The 20157-nt window shown below is 40.8% G+C and overlaps 1 protein-coding gene across 1 annotated transcript in view; it reads right to left on the bottom strand.

Annotated features, from left to right (window-relative positions):
• The window catches only part of igsf3 (immunoglobulin superfamily, member 3), a 93453-nt gene extending 79104 nt beyond the window's left edge, over positions 1 to 14349 (bottom strand). The window contains exon 1 of the mRNA XM_042494995.2: positions 13372 to 14349. Coding sequence (XP_042350929.2) covers positions 13372 to 13411 — 40 coding nt within the window. The 5' untranslated portion in view covers positions 13412 to 14349. The remainder of the gene's footprint in view (positions 1 to 13371) is intronic.
• Positions 14350 to 20157: the final 5808 nt, after the last annotated feature.

Below are 20157 nucleotides of genomic sequence, written 5' to 3'. Positions count from 1 at the left end.
CTGGAAGCCTGTCAGCCAGGAAACAGGTGCGACACTGTGTGTGTGAGTGTCTGACATAGTGAAATACAGCAAGAAAGGGAGACTAAATGTTCTAACTTCCATTAGAAAGGCCAAGTCAGGCCAGCAGGCCGCTCTAACAGCTGACAAACAGTTACAACAACTGCCCATTACGTCTGCACAGCTCTAATCAGTGTGAGAACAAGAGAGTGCAGGAGCGCTCAGAGAGTGGGAAGATGAAGTGGATATACTGTACATCACTACTTCATCTTTGTATGGCTCAAGTACAGAAAGCCAGGTGATGTCAGGGGTATATATGCAGGGATAATAAGATGAGAACAGGTACATGAAGGGAATAATTCACTGAAGGAGTATTTCTAAGCCAGCAGTAGGGCCCTTACCTTTCGCTGCATTGAAAATCTGGAAACATAGCCACAGGGACAAAGACAGAACCAGACAGAAAAACAGACGTACATGTATCAAACATGAACGTGCTACACATGTATGCCCTCTCCGAAACTGAAGCGCAAAGCGTTTGTATTCTGTATTTTTAACACAGCTCTTCTCTTTCTCTTGTTTTCCCGACAGCGACAGAGCAGATTTTATAAAATACACTTATCCATTTTCTTGCCAAGATTAGATGAGAAGATTGATACCACTTTCATATATGTGTGTTAAAAATGAAGCAACAGCCAGAAAGAGCAGAGAGACAGGAAAACAGCTAGCTTGGCTCTGTCCTAAGGTGACAAATCTGCCTTCAGGCACTTCCAAAGCTCATTCATTAACATATTCTATATCTTACGGAGTGTTATGTGCTGGGCTATTTCTTGGCTGCGAGTGATAACTTTCTGAGGCCTCCACTGTTGGCCCTGCAACCTAACATTGACGAGACATCGGGAAATTAGGCCAAGAAGTGGTTATGCTTCCTTTGGACGTAGCCAGGCTAGCAGTTTTCCTCTGTTTCCAGCATATACTGTGTAAAATAATGCACATAGTCTCTGTGAAGTTCCCCATTGGTTCGTGGACTCCCGTTTTTTGAAGCCTGGAGTTTGGCATTTTGGCTGGAGCCAGAAGTTTGGACAAGAGTGCAGAGATAACCCCAGCTAGCTGCAAGCTTGGTTAGCATGGTGTATTTAAAGCTATTGTTAACTGTGAGAATGCTAATGCTATTTTTTGCTGGGGACAACCAGGCTTAAAACCATTAAAACAAATTGTACTTTTACAGAAAACTGCATATCTGACTCCTTAAAGGGTATTTTAGTACAACCAAGCACTGAACAAGACTTTTATAAGCAATCAAAATGTTTACTTTACTTTAGAAAATTGAAACCAACGTCATCGCCATAGTAATGACTTTTCCATGGACAGCACCCATCTATTACTCAAAGCAGCAAAGCCCTTCATTATGCATTACTTAAAGCCTTAAGAACAGAAAAAATAGCTGGATAACAAAACAGTTTTTATAACAGGCTGTAAACATTTCTGCTGTAAAGTTGGGCATTTTAGCATGGGTGTCTGTGGGGTTTGACTTGCTTTTGGAGCCAGCTTCACGTGGCCATTCGAGGAACTACAGTTTTGGGCACATGCACGTTCATTTTTCAACCCCCAAGATGGTGGTTTCCAGTCATTCATGCTAAACTAAGCAAAGATAGGCTACGCAGCTGCTACCTGCAGCCTTAAAAACATTAACATTTTTGCCTTCTAATCCAATGGCATTTAGTAAGTCTCAGCAGTCAAGTCCATGTCAAGTCCCCCTTTTTCTTTCTTTTTTTAACTCAAATCAATGCTTTTAACTGGGACTCCTGCGTTGTGTCACACCTGGGTAATGCTGTCATCTGCTCTCACTATGCTAACTAGTCCTAATTTATGCCCCCCCTGGGCTACAACAGTCATGACCCCACCTGCGCTGTTGCTTCTAACAGCTGGTAAAACCAGGATGGAAGCAATGGGAGGTTTAAGGCTGATTCATGCGTCTGTGTCAGTGTGTTGCTGAACACTGTACGTGTCTGTGGTCTTTACATTGTTAAATGTAGGTAAGCGTAGGGGCGATGCTTGCTTAACAGAAATTATTTTTTTCCATGTAGGCCGATTCATATTTTCTCTCATTCGCTTCCGGTGGTGATGTCGATAGTGTCAACAACAAGGAGCAGATAATAATCCATTCTTCTCTGCTGAACAGCTGCCTCTTCATCCTCCCTCCTACACCCTCAGCTGCTTCGCCTTCCTGTTTGACCACAATGGAAATAAGCTTTCGAGTTTTATCGTTTCATCCTGAGTGATCATTTGAAGCAGATAATCAGCCTGAAGTGATCCCTCTGAGCCTTTTTAAATAACAGTTTCAAACAAATTCAATCAAAACTCTTACGAGTGACACTAGACTAAACTTATTCCTTCTTTTCATCAAATGCTGTCATCACTCAATCCCTCAACATGGAGGTCAGAGAAGACAAACAGCATTTGAGAAAGATTACGCGACTCTGATAGCAGCAGCAACAGTCAACAGGGAGAGCCTGTGTGCCAGGCTATAACTCAGTTACTACACCACAGTCACATATGGCACAGTTAAAACGACATCTTGACGTATAAATATAATTAAAGCCTAAAAACTGTGTGTGCACTTGAAGACAGTTCCTTGCCAAGCCTCTTATGAATAAATAATCTAAAGACAGAGAGGCAGCAAGAAAGACTGTGAGAAACTGCAGATACACAGCCACTCTCTGCCTCTGTCCAAAAGGCCACAGTTAAAAAAATGTAGTGTTTGTGTATAGTGTTTGAGATAAACTCATTGAACTGTATAACGCCAGGCTCTGCAAGGTCGCACACAAACAGGTTGTGCTGCTTATTCATACAGTAAATCAAAGTACGGCTTGAATATTCTACTGTATTATATGAACACATGAATTTCACTCAACTAAGCTTTTACAATGTGAACAATCAATCAACAGCAGCACATAAAGAAAGTAAGGTACTGTATACAGGAAGTAATCATAAATAATTTTCCTCATGAATGCCTCTGTCAACTTGCTTTTAAATTCCACCACATAGCTCACCGAACATGAACAGTGAACTGACAAAAGGGCAAATAACAAACCTGCAGTCCATGCTTCCCTCTAACATTTGGAGAATATCAAGTGACATGGAAGTAGGGACCAGAACTGAGAACCTGTTCCAACTCAGAACTGGTTCCAAATTGACCGACCCATCAGTATTGTTAGTATTGTTATTGATGTCAACATGTTTTTTCTAACAGTTGCACACTGCAAGACAATGACATTAAACTCGTGCATCTATACTGTTTAAACTTGCATCAAGGTGGAAAGACAGAAACGGTTAAAAGTGTGGCTTAATTTCATTAAGAAAGATGACAACATTGTTGTTTGTAATGTCTGTAAAATTAACATTTCAAATAAAAGCAGGAACCGACCTTCCACACTCTTCAAACATGTGCCACTGCTTGCCAACTAGGGCTGACAATATGGAGAAATATCACAATATTTTTGACCAGATACCTCCAAATCAATATTGCTACAATATTGACTATTGGTGCTTTCACAAAATACTTACACAAAATGATTTTGGAAAAATAATCATCAGTAATGTGGAACTGATGACTAAGTGGGTAAAGACAAATAACAGAACAGCTAACAGTCTGGTAAGTTCAGAAAATCAGTAAATATTAATCACTTTAAATAATAATCACTGCTACTGACTATATATTAATCTATTAGAATTACTTTACTACAATGCAATAAGTGTTAAAACTTATATGACAGTGTTCAAAGTAAAATATATCTAGTCTTTTATCATGATATCATAATATCAATGCATTGCCCAGTCCTATTTCCACCTGAGCAGTTCATTACTGAGGGTAAATATTATAACATTAGCGTCACACAGGCAGGTCCCGCTGATTTTTTTCTTTAACTAAAAGAACCTCCATGAAAACAAATGCTGTAAAATATTCAAAAATTTAAGTCCTTTTAAATGATGTCAGACAGACTGTTTCGGTACTGTGTTTTGGTGACGCTACAAATATGTGTGTAGGTCTACTTTTTTTTTTTTTTTTTTTTTTTTAAACACAGAAAGTGAAAGTCAGAAATCAATAAGGGAAACGATAAAGAATCAGACCAATAAGAGTAACTGACAATGGCATGATGTCATTAAGATCTTATCAATTCCCACCCCCTACACGGAAGATATCAAAGCAATTAAAGTTCAAATGACATAGTTTGCATAACGCCTTGTCTAATCTACTATTCTGTGGCCTATTGAGAGCGCGCTTAACATTTACAGTGTGACAGATGGTTACAGTTAGTCTGTATGAATAGAAGATGTGGCGAGAGTGCCTGCGAGCCACATGGAAGTGTTTAGGTTAGCAGTTAGAAGTGCCAGTCATCATTTCATAGAGAATAAGACCAGCATCCCATCTATTGTTTATTGGGGTTTATAACCGTGTGGGAGACAAAAGGGTCAAGACAGCAGACAGAAGCAAGTTGTCCAAATGGTCCATTCATATCAGCCCATACACACACACACGAACACACACCTCCTGTCCATTAAGTGCCTCAATCTACTCCCATCGCCAAATCCATTAACTCTATAAGGACACCTGCTCCCCCACTGACCTCATCTCCCCAACCCCCAGTCCTAACCCTACTTTGACCCTCCCCCCAATACACACACCCACCACCCTGTCTGCTTGACAAAGCTCCGTGGTCTAAAATCTACCACAAACAAAACGTTCATACAGATTGCGCAACAAACACAAAAGCTCAAGTTATAATATCATGTCATAACTTTTACAGCAGAGTCGACTGAATGTTTGCGTTAATTGTTGTAAAAGAATGTGAGCCTATAAAAACACTCAGCTATCTTCGGTCATTATCCATCTTGTGCTTGTGCACAATTAAGCCTGACAGCTGTATCTACTTTATGTACAGCGGTTAGTTTTTGTATGACTGGCAGCTTGCTATCAGTTCCCACGTTTACGCATTAAGCTGCAGATTGGAAAGGAAACTAATTAACTATTAATTAGCCTACTTCAAACAGACTTTTTCTGCCATTGTCAGTCATTTTGCCTTTCAGGCAGCAAAAGACATGCGCTGGTAAATTCATGCATTTATGCATAAGCAATTAGACACAAACACACACATGCATCTCTTTGGTCTTAGGTGTTAAGCGGAAAAGAAGCACATTACCAGAGCATAATGGCAAAGTGAGTGAAGTGCTCTTCATCATTGCATAAGAGGATTTTTAAAAAGGTGGGAGAACATGCATGTAGACAGTTATTCATGTACACACCAACACACCTTTGGAAGCACACACCAAGCTGAGCGTGTGCCACTGAATATGGATCAGCGGTGTGCAGGTGGGGAGCAGTCGTCATAGTTACGCCGCCTGGTGTGTATCCCACCAGCGTGGGATCTGCTCCGGTGGAGGATCAAGCATGGAGCAGGGGTGTGTGGCTATACTGCAGGACAGCAGCTCGGAGCGCTGTGGGTGCTTGTGTGTGTGTGTGTGTGTGTGTGTGTGTGTGTGTGTGTGTGTGTGTGTGTGTGTGTGTGTGTGTGTGTGGAGGAGTAAAGTGGAAATCTGTAGCCGGCCAGTCATCATCACCCTCAACACAGAGAGGAAAAGAGGTGGAAGAGAGGGGGAGGAGCGGGCCAAATCCCAACGGGTAGGGGGCTGGGTTGCGCTTTTAACTGGGTAAAGAAGGTGCTTGAAAAGGTAAATGTGGCCATTAAACGTAGTTTCTTCCTCTGACACTGTAAGAACGATGAAAATATCTGGTCTGGATCACCCTTAAGGGCAGTTTCTAATTAGTGCTCTTTGAAGAGGAGGTGGGCTGGGCTGGTATTGTTTGAGTGGGGGAGGGAGGTCAGGGGCTATTCACTGGTGGAGGAGGAGGAGGCAGCTGGAGTACTGTTTGAATGAGGGGAAGCAGAGATACATGCAAATCAGCCTAAAAGAACACTTAAAACGGTTTACAAACTGAATGGCTAAAGGGTCGTTGTCGGTTTGTTATCACAAAACACGAGATATGATCTCAGGCGTGACCAAGTGTGCAGGCACCGCCATGTGATCCCAGCAGGGAGCTGCGATATGGGACAGTGCCGACAGTAAATCCAGAGGTGCTGCTGCAGAGTCAAAATCAGACACAAAGCAGACGCTGCTTCTGCTCCGGCTCCAGCCACTTTCCTGATTCACTGTGGCAGGCAGGAAGTCTCCCTCAAGAACTTTGCTTCACTTCACACAGTCACTCATCTCCCCATGTGAATTGGAGAGAGACTACAGCTCAGATCTGGGTCACGGGGGAGGATCATCATTAAAAAAACAAGACAGTGCATGAGAAGACTAGCTGTGATTATTCACAACTAACTTCAGTCTTGATTTATCGCTCGGCCCGCAATTAAGTCATTTCTGTCTCAAAATTTGCCTTTATCTCTTCTGAATGCTCCATTGGAGGAAGAGTTGCTTTATTCCTTTACAGTAACTTTTCACCTTTGAAAGGGCACAGAGAGGAGGAAACCTTGTTACAGAGGACAGAGGGGTGGTGGTAAATCTGCAGTAGAAGTTGGGTGTGAGTTTCTGTAGCAGTGTGTGAAGTCTGTACTACAGCACTATTACTCGCCCTGTGGGTAGTAGACACTGGTACCCAGTATCTGACTCGCCTTTGGGTGCACATGATGCAACAAGTCCATAAGCACAATCACACACCCTTCATCCAGCTCTATTGATCCACAGAACATCTCAGTCCTGACACTGACCTACGAGTGGCTTGTGTTTGTATTACTCATCCCTTTAATGAATATTTACTGAAACCCACCACAAAGTTGGTGGATGATAGCCAAGCTGACTTGTCTTGTTTCTGCTTTTCTATTGTTTGTTTTCTGTCAGTTGAGTCAACAATGTTATGATATGAAAAAACAATAGCACAAAAGGCGTCTTGTCATGGGTATACACAGAGACGTGGGTCTGGTGCTTATGATGCAAACAAGCGTGCATGCAACTACAGAATGTTGCAGGCACAAAAAATAACAAGGCGAGCAAACAGCACCGCAATCAGACAGCTGCACAAGCCTGCATGTCCCCGAACAGAGAGAAGTAGGTCCTCATGTTTCTGGTGGCAAAAATAATGAGTGACAAAACTTGGGACAATCACACGCACACATGCCAAACTTTTCCATGGTATATTCATAGCCCTGCATATGCACAGCTACATGGTGAGTTATTGCATTTTTCCTTACTGTCTAGACTGCACTCGGTGTTGTGTCAGCTGAGTCTCACAAACACATGGAAAGCATTCCCAGTGTGGCAACAGCTGACTCAAGATGCACAGCGAGAAGACGCGCTGGCCTGACCACACACAAGCTGAAATCCCTGTCATTTTGGGGTGGAAGCCTGCAGCTGTCCTACTTATTTGAGGCAGAGGAGAGGTCGGGCGGGCATCGGGGTGTGGCAAAGCGAACTTTGAAGGCTGATGGAGTTTGAAATGCCTGTGAGTTGACTTCATCATTCCCATGACCATAATAAGGTAAAAAGTCAGAGGTGTGGACTCGAGTCACATAATTTGGACTCAAGTCACAGTCAGGTCACAAATTTGGTGACTTTAGACTCAACCTGACAAAATCAAACAAGACTTGTAAGTCGACATAGACTTTAACACCAATGACCTGAATGAACATGAGACCTTTGACTTGAAAACACATGATACCTTCACCCAAACATAATTAAAAAGTATGTTATTTAAAAAGTGTGCCGCTAATTGATTCATTTCTTGAATTCACTAATATTGACGCTTATGTTCTTAGCAAGTTGACACTTCACTCCCCAGATCCACTTTGTTTGAAACAATCAAAAAGTGTCCAATCATGTTGCAAAAGAGAATTTTGAATTTTGAGTGCTAGCTTGAAAAAATTGTACCAACGATAATTCATTCCTGTACAAAAACTATGCGGTGTCAACAAAGAATAAATTGCACTTTGAAAAATCGGCCAGTCGAAAAATTCGACTTCCAAATTTTAAGTTTCACAAAGAACTTTAAGTCATGGCTATTATAAACATTGTGAGCTAATGCTAAGCTTATGTTACTCTGTTGTTAAAATAGCATTACATTTCTGACTTGTTTGCGACTTGAAACTCAAAGTTTAGGACTTGGGACCTGATCCGGAACTTGCCTGTCTTGACTTGGGACTTGACTGCAAAAAATGGAGACTTATTTATGACTTGCAAAACAATGACTTGGCCCCACCTCTAAAAAGTCAACAAAAATAACGAAGAAACGCATGTACCAAACTTTTAAAACACATCTGCTTTTCTCGTCAGCATCTAAGTAGTTAAAATGCTGTATCTTTATCTCTACGCAAACAAAGAATCTGTCAGTGCGTTGTAATATGGAAAAACTAGATGGCAATAAGTGAAGTTCATACAGTTGTCACTTTCTTGTCCCAGATTTCCGCCGCTGGTAATTATAGACTTCATTCACGTTAACAAATGGACACATTTTAATGACTTGGTCTGAAATAGAAAATGAGATTCTTCAATCTCCAGCCACTTTCAAGCATTTCTAACAATTGTCACAGCACCACATGGACAATCAAATCTAAACTTAAGTGGCTATAAGTGCTGCCCTTCTTCCACCACACAAAAGTTTTGGAGAAAAAAGAAGGCACAATAGTTGTGCCTAAAATGGAAATGAGCTCTTAAGTACCTTCATGTTGTTTGATTGGGCCAATTATGGAGGGCTGGCTTTATACGCAAAGTTTGATGGCGTTGCTTCAACTACTTAAAACTTTTCTCTTTTCAATCAATAGCACTGTAATGAGCCTGGATAACAGGCTATTGTTTCAGCGTCCCTTCTGTCTCGAAACCACTGATCAAAAAATAGCATCAAAAATCGCACTAAAAAGCTAAGGATGACTGAAAGGAAACAAAAAAAAACATCTACCACACACAGTGAGACAAAGTAAAGGAGAGGGAAGAGAGAGAAATAAGATGCTCTCAAAGGATCATGCCACTGTTTTTTCAAGCTTTATTGCCTTGACTTAGGGGCATGTATACTTTACTGACCTTTTCCCAAAGCTGAAACTTTTTGAATTCATTTTTCTTACTGTCCAAGTGGCTTCCATCTATTTCTGTGTGGAGTCTTGAGTTGTGTTTTCAATCACAGTGAACATCAAGTCTGCATCATACTTTTTGTTCCAGTTTCACTCAAGTTTCATTATTGTTGTGTAGCAGCTACAGATTAATTTGAAAAGTCTGTGCTGACTTCCCTTACAGTAATAATAAACAACTGGAAATCAATGCAATGCATGTTAAATACCTGCTGATATATTTTTACACTCTATAGAAATAAATGGAAACCAATAAGTTAAAATATTTTGCTGTAGGGTTTTTAAAAAAATATAGAATCTAAATTATGACATGAAGCTGCATCTTTCAGCGTGATTCTGTGCAGTTCTACTGGTTATGTTGTTTCTTTTGAATAAGACTCCACACCCACTGCCACACCCCACTTATAACCAACATGCATGAATTATTTATGAAATTTTTCCTATCCCTCCGGCCAACCATCTGACAAAGGTTTGTGCAAATGAATTCATAGCAAGTTCAGATATTGTGTGAACAGGGTGAAAACAGCACCTGTTTTACTGAGTTGGCACTGGTGATCAAGATATATATATATAAAACATCACATCATGACAAATGCGTGAATAACTGCAGGTGGCAGAATCTGCATCTTGTCAAACATAAGCTACAAGATTTCCCTTCTGCACAATGTCAAACTGCTCTGAGACCAGCTCATAAGGGGGACTAGTGGCAGCTCATCTGAACCCCGGCGACTGGAGGTTTCTCTCCTGTCAGCCCGGTAAATGGAAACCACTCAGGCATTTCACAGTTAAACCAGCCAGCCTTCCACATATTACATTTCAATTTAGTTATATAAACTGGGACGTATCAAACACACTCTTACACAAACAGAAGCACACCCCAAAAAAAGCACACTCAGTTTCACCACACAAAGCACATGACATCTTTCTTACTCTCTGCAGGGGGGGAAGGAAGGCATCCTGTTTGTAAAGCTAATAAACATTCGTTCCTTCAGGCAACTCTTTTTATATGCTTTATATCATATACCCCAGTGCCATGAGCAGGCGCACGCACACCAACTCACACCTGGTTGCAAACTCAGCAGCAGAAATAACCCCGATATAAGATTTGCCTGCCAAAAAAAATGTGTAAGTGGCACCTCCGGGTTTAACAATGACTGATACAGTCTCCATCTAACACAGCTGTCATCCACCTTTATTTTATTCTTCTTTCAGAACAAATGCAAGTGTAAGCATGGTGCCAGATGACACATGAGGCAAAATCAGACAGTTGATTACATATAAAACAAAGACACAACCTATCTCATTTAACACAGACACTTGTACGTGCACACCAGCAGAGGAATAAACAACTGATGTGGCAATATATTGTCATATGTACAATTTTTTGCACTAGCACCATGGATGGTTTACTGAACGGGTCTACAAGCACAGGACGAGACTCAAAATGACCACAAAGAGGTGCAAAGAGACATAAAGTAACAGCAAAAATGTGCCACAAAGAGACACAAAACTACAGAAAGCCACAAAAACCACAGGAGACACAAAATGAAATAAAGTCAACTAAGATAGACATAAAGTGCCCAAAAGACAGACAAAACAACTACAAAGACATACAAAACAACCACAGGAGACGCAAAATGACTGCAAAGCCTTACAAAAACAACCTAAAAAAGGGATAAAGTTACCTTGAAGACAAATAAAACAACTCAAAAAAAGGAACAAAATGACCAAAAGACGAACATAAAACCAACAAAAAGATGAATAACAACTACAAAGAGACGCGTGTCTAGCTTGTATGTAGGAGGTGGTGGTGTGGCCCTTTGCATTTCTGTGCCCAGGGGCCCATTGTCTTCATAATCTGCCCATGACTAGCACCAGTGTTGCATTACTGAGGCATCCTTCCATGAGGCATTTTAAACCTGTGGGTTCTGATCAGATCAGTCTTATCGGGTTGGTTTGTCGGTGTGTTAAGACGGCACATGGTTATATGTTGCTGTGTGTGTTACACCCATCACAAGATCCCCAAGCACAATGTGACATCTTCAAAGTCTTATTTTGTCTGACCAACAGTCCGGACCTAAGATAGTATCATTAGAGACTTGATTTAACAAGCTAGAGCCAGAACATTTTACCATCTTTGCTTCCAAAACATTTTCAAAATACTAAAATTGTTGCCAATTTCTTTTCTGTCAATCAACTAATTTTTCAGCTCTGGAGGATTTATTTGAAGCATATTACACGTAGCAGCAATGCCAGCCTAATATCACTAATAATGCTGGCAACATGTCATAACAGCAAAGTGTCCTGAGTCCTCTTGTGATTCATGCCAATGATCCACACACACACACACACACACACCACATAAAACAGCTCTTTCTTAACACCTGACATGTTCTTCACCACCTCAAACTGCTTCCTGTTTAACCATATGATTCATGGTTATTATGTAATCTGAAAACCCTCCGTTCTCCAGCCTACACTGTAGATTAGATCTGTATTGTGACTCTTCTCTACTGTACGCAGAACAACCAGCTCACGTTTTACCAGGAAAAGTCATTTTCTGCCTCCCCCCTAAATCCCAGTGAAAGTGACTTCTTATGCGCTGAAAGGGGACGTGAGGCAAGGCAGACTGGTAATCCTCTTGGCCAAGTGGGGGCCTCCAGCGGGGTCACTTCCACTCCCCCCCCTTCCTCTGTCCTCCCGGCAGCGCTGACAGGCCTCCCCATCCAGGAACAGAAAAGCCATCTGGTGTTTGTTTGGGACAGTTCACAGGCAGGATGCACTGTGCTGTGTGAGTGTGTCAGCAATCGTGGTTGCATGAGTGTTGCTGTGTGTCAGTGAGTGTCATCGGCTGAGCATGCTTGAACTCGTCTATGAAATACAATAAACTGCAGGTAAAATGTGTGAGAAGAGTATACACAGTAGCTTCAAACTCAAAGGATGACTTTTACTGTAAAACAAAGCTGGTCCATCACGGCCACGGGATGACTTCATAGCCTGGTGAGTTGGTGGTGTGTGTGATCCAGGTGTGTGTAATATATACAGTGGTTCTCAACTGGTGGGTCGCAGTCCAAAAATGGGTCCATTCTGATTGGACTGCAAGTGACTTGCAACCATGTCAAGTTTGTAGAAAATGTATTTTGGAGTGCAGTGCTATGATTTTGAAGTGCGGTTTCCTGCTGTAGAGTGAGAGGTTTTTGTTTTTGTTTGCTTTTTCAAGAGCAGTAACTATTTCATTACCCTGTTCTTGACATTATGTGGCCTGTTTTTGTTGTTAAAATAAGAATCAGCCTAAGGGTTTGTTACCCTCTTCAAAGGTACAAATTTTCCTTGAGCCTCCCTGAGTGTCTCGGGAAAAATGCACAAAAGTGTTTGACCCATACGATGTGTCCAAGGACAGTCCAAAATGTAAAAATTCAACAATAATTTCTATTTTTACAGTTACTGGCTTTGATAAATGGTGTCATTTTGGTGATTTTTATTTTGGCAGGGCTGTGGATTTGGAAGGCATGTTTTTCTTCAAAATAACCAGAAATGTTTTAAAATTAAAAATCACCAAGAATTTTTCAGAGGGAAAGAAATTACCCAAATAATTGAAACAAAAATAGCCATGCCCAGGTGTCCAGAAGGCATGAAAAAAAGGGTTTCTTTTTTTCTTTTTCTTTTTTTTAAACCACAAAGGTACTAAGCCCCCAATGCCCTCAAATCCCAGAAACACCCCTGGTTTTTTACTACTTGCACTTTATCCTTGCAATATATTTTATTTCAATCCCATTTAAGCCCATGTGTTATTTACATCTGTGAAATAAAATTGAATATGTGGTCATTTCTCCTCTGTGTGGACCTTGAACTTAATGACTAAGGAGAAATCTGTACCCAGTGCCTGGACCACTTTGGAACCACTGCTATACTATATTGCATGTTTATATGTATTTGTACATGTTTTGGGGGTTAGGGACAATAGCCTGTCTATATGATCAGCTCGTGAATACAAGAGGTCAGACTGTATAGGGTTAATCTGTGACTAGAAGTCCAAATATCACATTAACCTAGTTCAGCACACACACACACACACACACACAGCTGTTCACAGGCATCTGTCATTATTGCGGTGATTATCGATGTAGCCTACTTCCACCTGACTCACCATGACTATCAGTTGCTCCTCCAACTAAAAATGTGTCATACAGGTGCGCCTCTCCATACACACAGGGACATTCACGACACAGATGAGGGCTAAAAGCTTCTTTAGACGACTTACCAAGCAGCGCACAGGCGAGAAGGAGCGCACCGGTTGCCATTGTGTGTTGCCCCGCAGATCCACTTGTAATATTCCCTTCAGATGAGGAGGAGGGTGTCTGGTCGGGTTTGACAGTGTGGTTAAACCGCTGGTCCTGAATCAGGATCCCCGGGCGACAAAAGCGGCCGGGGGGGGGGTGTCTAAAGAGTCAAATCCACAGCCGATGTCCGACTCACCTCTCCGGTGTCCTCCCGATTTCCAAAAAAAACAGCCTCGGGTGTCGCTTTCACCCTCACCTATCTCGCTTTTTATCGCTGACGACGTGTGCGTATGCCAGGCGCCTAGGCGACCCAACCCACTCCCCGTTTACTACGCATCCGAGACTGCGGAGGCGATTCACTCTCACAGCCTCCTCGGTAAAAGACAAAAGTCCAGCGTGACTGTCTTGCGCGTATTTGGAGAAAAAAAAAATCACAGACAGGAGGCTTAGATGTGCACAGGAGGGGGACCAGTGAGTGCTGTCCGTGTGGAGTCAGGCTGAAATAAGTCGCTGTTATAATTTTCCTCCCCTTCGCTGATGAGAGAGCAAATCGCAGTCCAAGCAGGCTGCCTTCTCCACGGCAAATCCCGGAGACTATAATCAATCTCCCACTATCGCTCCGCAGAAAGCCCAATGGGCGGGCGCTCTAGATGAAGCAGACAAGGCTTTGTGCGCTGACACAATAAATCAGATTAATCAATGATTACTGAACTCCAAACACTGCGCTCTCAGTTGTGCCGCTAATACACCTGAGCCAGTAAATGCGTGAAAAATGTCTCCGACAAGACGCCCTAAAAAAACTGCTTTGCTCATGAGTTCAAACACTAATTATAATCTGTCTGACGAATTCTGTGATCTGGTCCCAGACAGCAGCCGCGTTTCTTCTCCCAAGGTTATTTCCCGGCTTCCTGCTTGGCACTTTTGTTTGCCTGTGCAGTTTGTAAAACTTACCAGCGTGCTGCCTGTCTGCCCCCACCCCCCTCCTTATCAAAGACCACGCCCCGGCCGCGTGGGACACCGACCACTGTGGGAGAGGCCACATTTGCATTTCTGAATTTAAATTCTAGGCCATGATGGTTTTGAGTGGGTTAACCCCAGCGTTCCCACGGGCATGGAAATCCTGGAAAAGTCACAGAATTTGACAATCACATTTTCCAGGCCTGGAAAAGTCATGGAATTTGTAAATAATAGACAGTTTTGGAAGTGTCCTGGAATTTTGTTGTGTGTTATGAAATTGTTGCAGTAATCTTGTGTGGATAACCCTCCATGAAATGCATACAATGGCAGATTTAATTTTTGTTGCTGACAGCGATATTTTGCTTTAATGTGCCAATGTTTTACACTTTGTTTTCAATCACACTCTTCATTATCTTCCTGTGTTTTGTCTCTCCCTTCATGTATGCTAACTAGTTGAAATCTAATATTATTTAAAAACGCTGGTGGGAAAAAAAAGACAAATAATTATTATGAGTCCTAGAACGGATATGGAGAAGTTTCAAAGTTCACACACAAAAAATATTGTAATGATGGATTTCTACTCTAAATGTGCTCAAAAATAGCATGGAACCCATAGGCAAAAGTATATATATTTATGTGTTTGTTGTTGTTGTTGTTGTTGTTGTTCTGGTATAAAGACAAAGAATCTTAATGCTGAAATCACCTAAAAGTGAGAATGACAATAAATTGTCCTTTTTTGAACAAAAAATGTGAGATTACTTATTTATATGAAAAACTGACTCATATCAGTTACTTAAGTGAAGATTTAAAGCACATAATATTTGTATAGATTTTCATTTCTGTCATTGTGACTAACAATATCTTTAATTTTTGAAGCCTCTCCTGAAAACGGTAAGTAGACAACCCCAAGGGATAAATATTCTGTGAACTTAATAAAAAAAGATGCACTTTAGGAAGATTATATCATTAGAAAATCTAGTCAGAACAGTATTTTCCTGTTTAAACTGTATTTCATTTTCCAATTACACTCAGATCCACCATTCATTCCAATGGATGGAAATTTTAATTCTGAATGAAAGCAGGACATCTTTTACATAATTTTTGATTATATTTTTTATATATAGCATCTCATAATTGCTTTAAAATACATTTAAACATTTTTGTTTTTTTACTATATGATTAATAGACTAAAACGTACCTTATGCCTCCTCCTTTCCTAACAGTCAGCCATGCTTGTTAAAAAAGGGGGCGTGGCTTTACAGCAGTCCACTTCAGATGATGTGGAACAATGTGATTAGCTTACAGATATCCCATCAAAATAAGACTGTGCAGGTGGAGTCATGGATCATAGATCTAGACATCCTAGAAAAATAATGTCCAATGGAGTGGATGGGAAATCTGAACAGGTTAAGCCAAGTGGAGGGTAATTTAGCCTCTAAAGCTACCAATTTTCTGAGCTTTTATTTTTACAGAGTGAAGTTTAACAACCTCCTGAGGCTGACATGGATCATTATGGCACCAAATCACATTCTACTGCTTATTAAAGTGCGTAATGATAGGGTCTTTCAAAAGAAAAAGAAACAAATCCTTTTTCTAATACGAGCCTGTTCATTTATGGTGTTTACTTGTCTCGTGCTGATCAAAAAAGTCACCTCCTCATGCATAATTCACCCAGCAGTCGGTGTGTTATAGACAGAAATTTGATATCACTCACACCACCTTATTTTCCCCCTACTCCACAGTGTCATGTGCACAACTGGCAATCAGCATAATGAGGTGCCACTCTGCTTGGGAACTATCAGAACAAACACTTTTTTCCACCCCAACAATTCACCTTTCAGGGATTGCAAGTTGCAAAATTCCATCCCTCTTTGATCCAGATCACGAGTAGCTAAACCAAGCATTACTTTGACATATGCTGAGGTTTTATTGATTCGCATGACTCTGCTGCAATATCTTGGAAGATCTCAAAATAGACAGAGTGAATGGGAGTTTGCAGAAAGTAGCATGAGGAGATAATATTGCTTTGGTGGGAAGCTGGAAAAGAAAGATAGCTGCTCTCTGGAAAGGACAGAAATGTAGAACCCAAAAAGCTCTAACTTAGTGAAACCCAAAGTTCCCTCCTTTGTAACACATAAATAAATGAGAAGGCCTTTGCATGCGCATACAAAAAGTAATTGCAATGGACCCATCTGGTATTCTCTTTATCAGCTGGGAATTGCAAGTTCCGAACACTGCCTGAATGCAACATGAATAGCATTTTTTTGGAAGCAGTAAAAGTGATTTTTCTCCCTTTGCTGTGCTCGTGGATTTCATCTCAGATAAAACTTCCTGAACAACCGGTGAAATGGGTCTAAGCCCTGAGGCACTAAGAAAGATGTTTACAGAATACAGTAACTTCTCATCTGAATAACAGTTAACTTAAGTGTTAATGAATAATACTTTTGTTCCTCCTTCTGTCTTTCACTGTGTCAAGGTATTAACAGAAAACAGAGACAGCTTTTAGCATGTTTGTAAAGAGAAAACAAAGGCTTTAGCAGACATTGCCAACACAACAAAAGTAATTCAGAATGGGATTAGACACTGGTATGAAGCATGTGGGCTCTTAGTTTAGCTTCTCCAGGTCTGGCGCAGCTGAATTAATACAGAGCTGGCTAGGTAGGCCATGTGCATTACACCTGGTCTACATATTGCTGCACCTAAATTTAGCTCAGTTCTCTACAGACTCCTTATTGCATGGACAAGCGATGGCACAGTTTGCACAGGCAGGCAGCTAAAAGGCAGCTGTGACGTTGTTTGAGCTCAGAAACATGGTAGCATTGATGATGAGATCACCTCTGACCTCTCATGCCAGTTTTGGCAACTGTCCACAAGTGTGTTTGCTTTGAGGGAAAAAAAGGTTTCAGAGGAATGTTTGCAAGTATGGTGGGTGCTGGGGATCACAATAGGTCTCCATGGAAACAGAGGCATCTGCATTGTGTGCACTTCATGAGAGGGTCCGTCACCTCGAAGATAAAGTGTGATAGCTTGTTTTTTTTCCACCACTATCTTTTGTAATTGTTCAGCCGTGTTTCAGACCCACTTGTTTTTTTAAATCTTAATATTTCAGCACCCTTACGGCACTATCTGTTGAGCTGGTGTCAGCAAGGTTACATACAGTAATATAACAGAGCAAGGCTCGATGTGGAGAAAGAGAGAGATTTGTTCACTTATTTCATCATACACACATTTTCATAGTTAGTCCCAAAAGCATATGCATGATTTATGGGATTTCTCTCACATGAATATGTCAGTTTTATACAGAGAGGAGCATGTAGAGGCGATTCACAACCAATCACATACATATTCAGATGCATGCATGCAAACATGCACATACGGATGCTTAATTGCATGTGAAACGTACATGCGAAACATGGAACCCAAGTTGATGACAAAATCTTAATTGTACACTGTGGTGCACCAAGGATACAATGAGTCCTTTTACACAAATGATCTCTGAAACAAATGAGAAAATCATAAATAAGTAAACAGAAGATCTTCTGAAATTCCTTACGGTCATATTTATTCTAAGAGGCTTCCCTAAGAGGAAAAAGAGGCAGAAAGGGATAGGGAAATAATCCAGAAGGGTTACAATAAACAGAAAACAAATGAAGTGAAACATTTCATTGTCAAGCAAAAGTTGTGTTGCAGTGTGCAGTTCATCTGAATTAAATATGAGCACAAGTGGGCTTATGAGGTAAAAGGGATTGGGCATTGCTTACGGAGAGAACTGTTGTGCAATACTACTTCGCAATCCATCAACAAGCATGGACACATTCATAATCCGAACATTTCTCCTAATTTATTGAAATGTGCCAGGTTATCATGCTTCTCTTGAGCATTGCAGGTACATGCATGTAAAGTGTATAATTGCAACCAGACATATTGTGTGGGTTTTGACAGTCAGCAGACTGACAGACAGCAGGCAGAAGGCAACACTCCAGCTGGGACCAACCAGATTCAAGAGTGCCACTCTTCTATCTAGGATTTAATGTGAGCTGAGTCACTGTGCAGTCAAAGTAATACACTCCAATTTCTCACGCCACACTTCACATCGGCTCGGAAGATTACACACTGCATTGTCAGATAACCTTTCATTATATACAGATGACGCTGGTGCACTCAGAGATGTAATTGTGCCTTTATGTTATAAGCTAAGTGTCACAAGATTTTTTTATTTTTTTTTTAAGATAAAAATTAGTTATGCAAATTTACAGTCCGGCTCACCAGGCTGTATACATTCACAGACGCAGTGACAGGGCTTTTCTTCTGACATTGCATTAGTCTGCCAGGAACAAAAATTGCTACACTTTCCAGCAGATTAATTATTCATCATATGGACTCTTAATGTAGAGTATTAATATGAAATTACTTTTTTTGCGGTCTATCTGTCAGTGTCTCCTTCCATCCATCACCTCTGATAGCCTTTTTCTCTCCCCTTCTTTGTCATTTCTGTGCCACATGCTGCTGACTTCTTTTTTTGCTTTCCACTTGAAAGCTTTGTTTGTCGTGATTGCTTGATAATTATATGTACTGGAACAATGTGTCTGAATGCATGATCATTTTTGAAAGCACATGAATGTGTTTCGCACTATTTTTTTTTGTAAAACATTGTATAAGAGTTATTATCAAACAGGAGAAGGAGCTGAGGAACAAGAAGACAAGGATGAAGATATACTCAGTGTTGGGAAGGTTACTTTTAAAACATAACAGATTACAGATCACTAGTTACCCTGTTAAAATTGTAATACGTTACATAACTATTTTAATTATATTATCAAAGTAATACAATGCATTGCATTTTATTACTTTTTGATCACTTTTTCATGAATGTTATAAAAAAGGACAATAAAGCTTAAAAGACCTAAAAGTGTATAAATGTTGCACTCAGATTTGTCTCAACAGCTTTGCTAACCATGCCCAAAAAAATGCTTAAAGAAGCCATCCTTCATGCCAAAAAGACACAACAGAAGGACTGTTTCATTCAAGAAATAAACTTTGTTACTGAAAAGATTATTCCATATGTAACTCATTTGTATTCACCTAAGTTTTTATTTGTAAGTGTAATTTAATTACATTTTTTTCTCAGTCACTGTAAATGATTACAATTAAATTTATTTTGTAATTTAATTACTTCAGCTAGTTACATGTAACTAGTTACTGCACACCACTGGACATACTTAATTATACTGAATGTTAATCCCTGAGTAGAAATTCATATACAAATACACATATACATACAGGCCCAAAATACACACACATGCACAAACAGGACCTAGATATGCTTTAAATAGAGAGCTGTCAGAGCGAGGGTGCTGCTCTTTGACAGGACGCCTAAGCAGTTTGGGTTCTGTGGCCTTGCACAAGGGCACCTTGGCAATGCCCAGGAGGCGATCTGGCACCTCTCCAGCTACCAGCCCACACTCCATTATTGGTCCAGACAGGGACTAGAACCAGAGACCATCTGGTTTCCAAGCCAAGTCCCAATAAACTGAGCAACTGCCACCCCAAGTGATCTCTGAGACTAAAAAAAAATAAGCCAATGCAAAAATGCTAAAACCCAGAGTTCATCACATTGAGGCTGGATCCAAAGTAGAGTAAACACTTAAGGAAACACTATTTCACCACAGCACGGACTGTATTTGGCTGCTGGGATAGTGGGCCGATCACTCGTCACATTAAGCACAAAACACTTGCAGTGATTGGCTGTGAGGGAAACCTACAATACAGTGATTAGCTGTGAATGTACTCTTTTTCCTTTACATCTGGTC

This window comes from Plectropomus leopardus, chromosome 10 (assembly GCF_026936395.1).
Source record: "Plectropomus leopardus strain MGB_pleo_1.0 chromosome 10, ASM2693639v1, whole genome shotgun sequence".
Taxonomy (NCBI): Eukaryota; Metazoa; Chordata; class Actinopteri; order Perciformes; family Serranidae; genus Plectropomus; species Plectropomus leopardus.
The sequence above is the reverse complement of the archived record's forward strand: the minus strand, read 5'-3'. Positions and strand labels throughout refer to the sequence as shown.